We start from the raw sequence: 9775 nt of genomic DNA on the forward strand, positions 1-9775 counted from the left end.
GGGAGCCACGGCTGGCATTTCTGTCCCGACCTGTGCCCCTGCAGCAGCGAGGAGCCAATGCAGAGGGATGTTCATGTGGGGCCCCCAAGGGGTCCCCCTGTGCTGCGTGTCTCCCTGCTGATGCCCAGAGAGGAGCACATCTGTGTTTCATCAACATTGCAGCAGGGGGCAAAGGGGCCAAGAAACTCTGCTCAGGCAGCTTGTGACTGGACAATTCAGGAGCCAATGCACCACAAGGGACCATCCTCAGCATGGCTTTGTCAGCTGTCCCTGGCACATCAGAGGTCTCGCTGTGACAGACCTCTGGAGGGAGGATGCTGCCATTCAGGCCTCAGCGCAGGGAGTGCCTCTCCCTGGGACTGGGGGGGTGGCCTCCCCCATGGGCAGTACGCTCTGCTCTGGGAGAGCATCCTGCTGGGGCAGGATGGAAGAAGGCAGATAGGTTCTGCAAAATCAAAGGGAGAAAATCATTGCTGAAGCCCGGGGTTGAACCAGGGACCTTTAGATCTTCAGTCTAACGCTCTCCCAGCTGAGCTACTTCAGCCCTGCCCCAGCAGCCCTTGTCCCAATTCCACCCCTGCCAGGCCACAGGCTGGCACACACGAGGAGAGCTCCTTGGGGACATTCCAGGAAAAAGCTGTGCCCAGCACCGGGCACAGTGGACCTGGCCTCTCCCTGCCTCCATGGCCAGGTGGACTCCAGGTGTGGGGTGGGTGCCAGCCTTCAGCAGAGCCAATATGCCTCAGGCCTCAGTTACAAAGGTGATGGTGGTGAAGGCAAGTGGGCAGGCCAGGCACATGCAGCTGCAAAGGCTGAGGGTGGAAGAAGTGTGGGGTTGGTGGAAGACCTCTCTCATAGGGAAGAGAGGGCCCAGGGGAGGCAGAGCTTTTGCTGGTGCCTTAGGCTTTTCCTTCATTCTTGCATGAGCAAGAGTCTTTTGTTCAATGTTTGGAGATGATATTTAGGGGGAAAGAAGGCTTGAAAACCTCCAAGGATTGGGACTGCACAACTTCTCAGGGCAACCTCTTCCAGTGCGTAAGTGACCTCATGGTTATGACCTCATGACCTCATGGTCTTCATCTCCTGCCTGAACATTCTTTCAACTTTTGTCCCTTGCCTCTCATCTTCCCACCATGCACCATGATGAAGAGCCTGGCTCTATTTTCTGAATTGCCTCATAGGTACTGGAATGCTCCCATGAGGTTTCCCAAAGCCTTCTCATCTCCATACTGAACAGTGTTCCCTCAGCCTTTCCTCAGGTGGAAAGTTCTCCAGCCCCCTGTATTGGTGCCCCTTCACTGAACTTGCTCCAGCTGATCAATGTCTTTCCTGTACTGGGGGCAGGAGGTGCGCCCAGCTAGAGGAACTCTCCGCTTAGTGACAGAGCTCCAGGAGGAGGTGAGTAGGTTGCGGAGTATCAGGGAGTGCGAGAGAGAGATAGACTACTGGAATCGCACCCTGCCTTCCCTGGGACAGGCCCAACAGGCAGACAGGACGCATGAGATGGAGGATTCCCTATCTCTCTCCGCCTGCCTGAACACAGGGACTTAAGGGATAGGGGGCAACGGCGACAAGTTCCTGCCCAGTACAGCAGGCGCATCTCCTCTCTGACGAGACCCCACCCTCCCAGATGCCCTTGCACAATAGGTACAGGCTCTGCAAGTGGCACCGAACAATAACAAGGACGATGGTTCATCTAGCTTGGAGGTGTCGCTGAGGTTAAGTCGGCCTACACCCTGCGTCAAAACTGCTTCCATAAAGAAAAAAAGACGGAGGTAGCAGGGCTCATTGGAACAGCTTTAAACTAGAGTTGAAGGGGGAAAGGGATAAAAGCAGGCTCCCTAGAGATAAGCCTGGGGCAGCACACCAGTGTTTGATGGAACAATGGGCTAGCGAGGTCCTTTGGTCTGCCATCTCAGTGGAGGTAGGGGATGGAGATCCATGCGGCAGTAAAGATGGAAGGGTTATGGATGTGTTAGAAACCACGGAAGCGCCTGAGAATGGTCATGTAGGAATGATGGCTTCTCCCCCAAAAAGGGGGCGGGATTGATAGCCCAACTGAAGTGCATCTACATCAATGCAAGCAGCATGGGCAACAAACAGGAGGAGCTGGAAGCCATTGTGCAGCAGGAAACTATGATCTAGGTGCCATCACAGAAATGCCATGGTGGGATGACTTGCACAACTGGAGTGCTGCAATGGATGGCTATGAACTCTTCAGAAGGGATAGGCAAGGAAGGAGAGGCGGTGGGGTAGCCCTGTATGTTAGGGAGTGTTTTGACTGTCTAGAGCTTGATGATGGTAATGACAGGGTTGAGTGTTTCTGGGTAAGAATCAGGGGGAAGGCCAACAAGGCAGATATCATGGTGGGAGTCTGTTGTAGACCACCCAACCAGATGAAGAGGCAGACGAAATATTCTCCAAGCAGCTGGGAGAGGTCTCACAAGCGCTAGCCCTTGTTCTTGTGGGGGAGTTCAACTTACCAGATGTCTGCTGGAATGCAGCAGAGAGGAAACAGTCTCGGTGGTTCCTGCAGTGTGTGGAAGAGAACTTCCTGACACAGCTGGTGAGGGAGCCAACTACGGAAGGCGCCCCACTGGACCTGTTGTTTGTGAACAGAGAAGGCCTTGTGGGTGATGTGATGGTTGGAGGCCGTCTTGGGCATAGCGATCACAAAATGATAGAGTTTTTGATTCAAGGAGAAGTAAGGAGGGGGGTCAGCAGAACTGCTACCTGGACTTCTGGAGGGCAGACTTTGGCCTGTTTAGGAGACTGGTTGACAGAGTCCCTTGGGAGGCAGTCCTGAAGGGCAAAGGAGTCCAGGAAGGCTGGACATTCTTCAAGAAGGAAATCTTAAAGGCACAGGAGCAGGCCATCCCCATGTGCCGAAAGACGAGCCAGCGGGGAAGAAGACTGGCCTGGCTCAACAGAGAGCTTTGGCTGGAACTCCGGAAAAAAGAGAGTTTATGACCTTTGGAAGAGGGGCAGGCCACTCAGGAGGACTACAAGGATGTCCTGAGGTTATGCAGGGAGAAAATTAGAAGGGCCAAAGCCCAACTAGAACTTAATCTGGCTACTGCCATAAAAGACATGAAAAAATGTTTCTATAAATACATTAGCAACAAAAGGAGGGCTAAGGAGAATCTCCATCCTTTATTGGATGCAGGGGGAAACAGAGTGACAAAGCATGAGGAAAAGGTTGAGGTCCTTCAAACCTTCTTTGCTTCAGTCTTTAATAGTAAGACCAGTTGTTCTCTGGGTACCCAGGCCCCTGAGCTGCAAGACAGGGAGCAGAATGAAGCCCCCGTAATCCAAGGGGAAATGGTTAGCACCTGCTAAACCACTTAGACACACACAAGTCTATGGGGCCGGACAGGATCCACCCAAGGCACTGAGGGAGCTGGTAAAAGTGCTCACCAAGCCACTTTCCATCATTTATCAGCAGTCCTGGCTAACTGGTGAGGTCCCAGTTGACTGGAGGTTAGCAAATGTATGCCCATCAACAAGAAGGACTGGAAGGAGGATCCAGGGAACTACAGGCCTCTCAGTCTGATCTGGTGCCAGGGAAGGTTATGGAGCAGATCACCTTGAGTGCCATCACACGACACGTACAGGACAACCAGGCGATCAGGCCCAGTCAGCATGGCTTTATGAAAGGCAGGTCCTGCTTGACTAACCTGATCTCCTTCTTGACAAGGTGACCCTTAGTGGATGAGGGAAAGGCTGTGGATGTTGTCTACCTAGACTTTAGTAAAGCCTTTGACATTGTTTCCCAGCATTCTCCTGGAGAAACTGGCTGCTCATGGCTTGGAAGGGTACTCTTCACTGGGTAAAAAATGGCTGGCTGGCCGGGCCAAAGAGTTGTGGTGAAAGGAGTTCAATCCAGTGTTGGCGGCTGGTCACAAGAGGTGTTCCCCAGGGCTCAGTATTGGGGCCAGTTCTGCTTAATATCTTTATCAATGATCTGGCAATGCGGATCGGAGGCACCTCGTAAGTTTGCAGATGACAGCAAGCTGGGCGGGAGTGTTGATCGCTGAGGTAGAAAGCTCTACAGAGGGATCTGGCAGGCTGGATCGAGGGGCCGAGGCCAATTTTATGAGGTTCCGCCAGGCTAAGTACCAGGTCCTGCACTTGGGTCACAACAACCCATGCAAGCTCAGGCTTGGGGAAGAGTGGCTGGAAAAGCTGCCCAGCAGAAAAGGACCTGGGCTGTTGGTTCGACAGCCAGCTGAAGATGAGCCAGCAGTGTGCCCAGGTGGCCAAGAAGACCAATAGCATCCTGGCTTGTATCAGAAATAGTGTGGCCAGCAGGAACTAGGGAAGTGACGTCCCCTGTACTCGCACTGGTGAGGCCGCACCTCAAATACTGTGTTCATTTTTGGGTCACTCACTACAAGAAAGACATTGAGGTGCTGGACTGTGTCCAAAGAAGGGTCAAAGAAGATGGCGAAGGGTCTAGAGAACAGTCCTGTGAGAACGGCTGAGGGAGCTGGGTTGTCTAGTCCTGGAGAAAAGGAGGCTGAGGGGAGACCCTTATGCTCTCTAACAACTACCTGAAAGGAGGTTGTAGCGAGGTGGGGGTCAGTCTCTTCTCCCAAGCAGCAAGCGATAGGACAAGAGGAAATGGCCTCAAGTGCACCAGGGGAGCTTTAGATTGGATATTAGGAAAAATTTCTTCACCGAAAGGGCTATTAAGCATTGGAACAGGCTGCCAGGGAAGTGGTTGAGTCACCATCCCTGGAGATATTTAAAAGACATGTAGACGTGGCATTAGGGACCTGGTTTAGTGGTGGACTTGGTAGTGTTAGGTTAGGTTGGACTCAACGATCTTAAGGGTCTTTTCCAACCTAAATGATTCTATGAGTCGATGATTCTATGTCTACAGCCTATAGAGAAAGAGGTGCAGGTGTGGGACACCTGTCGGATAGCCTGTGGTGGAGATTGCTAGAGGGATGAAAAAGTCTGAGAAGCCCCCAAACAGATCAGCTCGTTCTCTTCCCTTGGCTCTGGCTGTTGTCTCTGCCACTGATGCCTATGATCAAGCACCTTCTCCTTACAGCGCTAGGGTCTCATTGCCTCCCCTTTCCCCACCTGGGAGCCTGGGAGGGATTGTACCGTAGTCCTGCCTCTTGGCATTGCACATCCCCACGACCACACTGCCCCAGGAGGCCACGCAACATGTGAGGGACAAAGGATCTCCCTTCCCAGGGGCTGGTAGGTCAGGGCTTAGGCCCTTTGCCTTCAAGGAACACGTGAAAGTTTACTTCAGAATCTGTTCCTTTACATTGCCTTTCTCTACTTGTCATCACTTCTCCTGTTTTCTGCTCTAAGCAGCCCCTGGGGAGGCTTTGTCCGTAGTGTCCCTCAGCGGGACCCATTAAGGCTCCAAGAAACTTCGGAGTTGGCATCTGACTTGACTTCTTGAGAAGTTTCTTCAACTTCCTCTCAGTGTCTGAGGTTCATGGACTCGGCACCAAACCCACCGAAGGGGTCATTAAATGCCTTGGGCTGCTCCTCTGCTGCCAGGCTGTGCCGGACTCCTGGGAGGTGAGGGAGCTCATGGCAAGTGGGCAGCACTGCAGAGAGACAGCTCTGCCAGGAGCAGCTCCTCTGCAAAGCGCAGCAGGGCTGAGGGCACTGCCTGCAGGCACCGAGGGGAGAGGAGTGAGGCAGAGAAAGGTTTAAAGGCAGTCAGGAGGGGGAGGTGCTGAGAGCTCAAAGGAGGAGAAATCTTCGGGGCCCTTGACACAGTAAGTCTCTGGGTGCAGGGCAATGCAGCTGCAGTTGTGGAGGGATCTCGTAAAGCTGGCATGGCCCACAGGAATCTCATTCCTGTATAGAGGAGGAGGACCTGCTCCAGAGCAGGGATCCCTGCTGCACCATCAGAGGACAGGGCATGACCGCTGCCTTCTCCCAGGGACGGCTGCAGGGCTGTGAAGCTGGGTGTGCAGCCAGGGGTGCCCAGGGCTGTCCTTCAGAGCAGGGTCCCTGCACCCCAGGGGGCTGTGTGCTGGGGCAGGGACTCTGCCGCCTGCCAGGGTCAGCGCTCAGCCTGCCCGGGGAGCTCCCATGGCACTGTGGGAGAAGCTGTGGGTGGAAGGAGAGACCCCCATCAGGGCAGGGTCCTTCTGCTGTCAGGAGGGTGCTGCCTGGCTCAGGGCTGCTCACAGCTGCACATCACCCCCACAACACTGGCAGAGGCAGCTTTTCAAGAAGCACATCAAGGCAGGGGCTACCTGGAAGGAAAGGTGCTTTCCAGGGTCTGTGCTTTCGGTTTCCTGCTGTGGCTGGGGGGGAATAGCAATGCAGCTGTCAGGTTTGGGCAAGAGAAGGAGACTCCTACGGCATGACACTGACAGATCAGTAGGTCTTTGAGGAACTGGATCAAGTTCCTTCACCCATTCATTGGCCAACAGAAAGCTCCCTCCTCTCTTCAGGGTTTCTCTGACCTGACTTGCCAACACAGAGATGCCCCTGGGCAGTGTCCTGCTGCCAGGAGGGTCTTCAGGGCAGAGCTGAGCACACAGTGGGTGGGATGGGCTCTGTGAGCACTGACAGGGGGGAGATAAGGGGAAAGAGAAAGGGCTCCCGGCAGGGACAGCTCCAGGCACCAGAGGCCTTGGCAGGGAGGGAGAGAAACCGGCTGACAGCAACGGCTGGTGGGGCAGGTATTTGGGCACTGCCCTGTTAGCCCTTCAGTGAACATGTGTTTTACCTACCAAGCCCCCCTGGTCTCCTCTTCCACCCAGCAGAGCCTCTGCCCTCAAGGCCCTGGGATCCAGGGCAGGAGCTGCCTCCTCTGCAGCCCCGAGCTCCAGCAGAGGAGACTCTCCTGAGCGCCATCTCTCCCTCCCTCGCCTTGCCTCCCTTGGCAGAAGCATTGGGGCATTTCTCCTTCTTTCTCCACCTGCCCCCGCTGCTGCTGCTCTTGTTTTCAGGCTCTCTGGGATGGGGGTCTCAGCTGCAGCTCAGCAACTGGCCCTGCAGCTCCTGCCATGAAGATGTCTCCATGGGAGCAGGACGCCCAAGCCCCCTTCTAGCCTGTGGCTCTCTGGGCAATGCTGTCTGTCCATGGGGTGGGGATAAAGCTGACTCTTTTTGCCAGACACCCCAGCTTCAAGGAATCAAAAAGCTCCTAGATCTTCCCTGGGGAGGGGAGGTTTAAACTGGATTCCTCTGCTCTCAGCAGTATCCAGTTTCCTTTCAAGGGAACAGCTGGGTGTGATCTCCTCCAGATGGAAGAGGTGCAAGCCCAGGGCAGCTGAGAGCAAGTCTGATGGACAGGCTGGCTCTCCTCACTCTGCACTAAGGGTCTGCCTGTTTGCATCCCAGGACTCTCAATGTAGCACTCGTAGCGTAGCAGAAATGCCAAGGCTGTCTGCCTTCAAAAAGCACTCCTCAGGTAGGACAGGGCAACAGGAGCAAAAGCCAGACAACCAAACCCCCACAGCTCTGCTCTGCAGGCAGGTGAATTGGGAGGGGCAATGCTGAAATCTCTTTGATTTCATGAGGGGATTTAAACAGCGATCGCTCCGGGTTCCTCTCTGCCTGTTGGTGCACAGCAGGAGTGACTCCTCCAGAGCCCACAGCAGGATCCCTTGCTCCCCATTGCACCCTCAGCCACCAAAAAGCAGAGCTCCAGCCAGGGAGCTGCAGGAAGGTCTCTCTGGAAGAGCAGAGGCTGGGGGGTGGGGGTGTTCTGTGAGAAACGGAGTAAGTTTTGCTCAGAGAAGTCAGTCCTAACCCTTCACTGCCTTTTCCTCCTTCGACAGGTCCCCATGCCCAGAGGAAGCAAATGTCCAACGGCAGCTCCACAACCGAATCTCTCTTCCTGGTGTTTGCAGACGCACGGGAGCTGCAGCTCTTGCACTTCTGGCTCTTCCTGGGCATCTACCTGGCTGCCTTCCTGGGAACACCCTCATCATCACCGCCATAGCCTGCGACCACCGCCTCCACACCCCCATGTACTTCTTCCTCCTCAACCTCTCCCTCCTTGACCTGGGCTCCATCTCCACCACTGTCCCCAAAGCCAGGCCAATTCCCTCTGGGACACCAGGGCCATCTCCTACTTGGGATGTGCTGCACAGGTCTTTCGCTTTGTCTTTTTGATGTCAGCAGAGTTTTATCTTCTCACTGTCATGGCCTATGACCGCTACGTTGCCATCTGCAAACCCCTGCACTATGGGACCCTCCTGGGCAGCAGAGCTTGTGTCCACATGGCAGCAGCTGCCTGGGGCAGTGGGTTTCTCCGTGCTCTGCTGCACACTGCCAATACATTTTCACTACCACTCTGCCAAGGCAATGCCCTTAACCAGTTCTTCTGTGAAATCCCCCAGATCCTCAAGCTCTCCTGCTCACACTCCTACCTCAGGGAACGTGGCTTCTTGCTTTTAATGCTTTTCTATTTTTGGGGTTGTTTTGTTTTCATTGTGCTGTCCTATGTGCAGATCTTCAGGGCTGTGCTGAGGATCCCCTCTGAGCAGGGACGGCACAAAGCCTTTTCCACGTGCCTCCCTCACCTGGCCGGGGTCTCCCTGTTCCTCAGCACTGTAATGTTCGCCTACCTGAAGGCACCTTCCATCTCCTCCCCATCCTTGGACCTGGTGGTGTCATTTCTGTACTCGGTGGGGCCTCCAGCAGTGAACCCCTCATCTACAGCATGAGGAACAAGGAGATCAAGGATGCCCTGAGGAAAGTACAGGAATACACATTATTCCAGCTTTAATAAGGTGCCCACCATCCTCATCTAACTCCCAGCAATTCAGGAAAATCCCAGCCTATCTTTTGTTCTTCTCTTTCTTTTGTATTTGTTTGTTAAACCTGTGAGAATATTCGTTGTCATTATATATTGTTCATACAACTTCTTCTTAAGTTTAGAACCTTTTTTTTCTGTCTGGTAAACCTAATGTACATCAGGAACCAGGCTCTTTGCATAGAGAAAGAAGCCAGAACGTAATCATTTGCCTCTCCTCTCATCTCTTTGATCTCCTCTGGAGCTTGGGGCCCAGCCCCAGCAGGCAGAAGGGATTCAGGAGCCAAGGGCCCAGCTGCCCCATGGACGAGCAGCCCCAGTGGCCCTCGGGGCTGCCCCTCTCCGCCTCGGCGGGCACTGCCTCTCTGCTGCCTGTGAGTTGGGGCAGCAGCTTCCCTGGAGCCATGGCCAAGGACAGCAGCAGGACGTGGCCTTTTCAGTGCTGCTCTCGCCTCACTTCCACACTCTCCCGCCGTACCCTTGCATTTGTGTTACCCCTAGGCTCTTGTGTAACTTCTGACAGTCCCGTTGTGTCCACAGTGGCATCCCTGTGGCTGCAGGCAGGAGCGGGCAATGGGAACCACTGTGTCAGAGCTGGCCTCCGTGCAAGCACCACCATAACCAAAGGGGCTCTTCAGGGCAGGGCCAGAAGGCTGGAGGCCTCTTCCAAAGCTGGTGTCAGGAATACACCCAAGGAGCTGCTCCCTCAAAAGGTCTTTTGCTCTTCTGGGGTTCTCCACGGGGACAAGCTCCGAGTCCCAGGGGGATCTGTTAGGGACCAAGGGCTGGACAAAGACCTCCCTTCTTGGTTGCACATGTCCATGCAGACAGCAACTGCTCTTTGATGTATCTGCCTGGCACTGTCCCACCTGCAGTGGGGGTGATGACAGATGCCGTCCTGGAGAGGAATTGGGAGCTGCCAGGGTTGCTCAGGGGATCTCCAGGGACAGCATGTGAGTGTGGGTGGTCAGTGTGTGGCACCTCATAAAAGGAGTGACTGTCCAAGGTGGAGTCTTCTGGAGG

General features: G+C 54.5%; 1 protein-coding gene and 1 non-coding gene across 2 annotated transcripts; one reads left to right on the plus strand and one right to left on the minus strand.

The window, feature by feature from the left end:
• Positions 1–471: 471 nt before the first annotated feature.
• On the minus strand, positions 472–544 carry TRNAF-GAA (transfer RNA phenylalanine (anticodon GAA)). The gene has a single exon. It is a non-coding gene; the product is annotated as a tRNA-Phe (tRNA).
• A 7630-nt stretch (positions 545–8174) lies between these two features.
• LOC127025998 (olfactory receptor 14J1-like) lies at positions 8175–8663 on the plus strand (the record flags this gene model as incomplete). Its single annotated transcript, XM_050911124.1, has 1 exon — positions 8175–8663. A coding segment is annotated over one exon (489 nt), but the record flags the coding sequence as incomplete, so codon positions are not given.
• Positions 8664–9775: the final 1112 nt, after the last annotated feature.

Source organism: Gymnogyps californianus, chromosome 26, assembly GCF_018139145.2.
Source record: "Gymnogyps californianus isolate 813 chromosome 26, ASM1813914v2, whole genome shotgun sequence".
NCBI classification, from domain to species: Eukaryota; Metazoa; Chordata; class Aves; order Accipitriformes; family Cathartidae; genus Gymnogyps; species Gymnogyps californianus.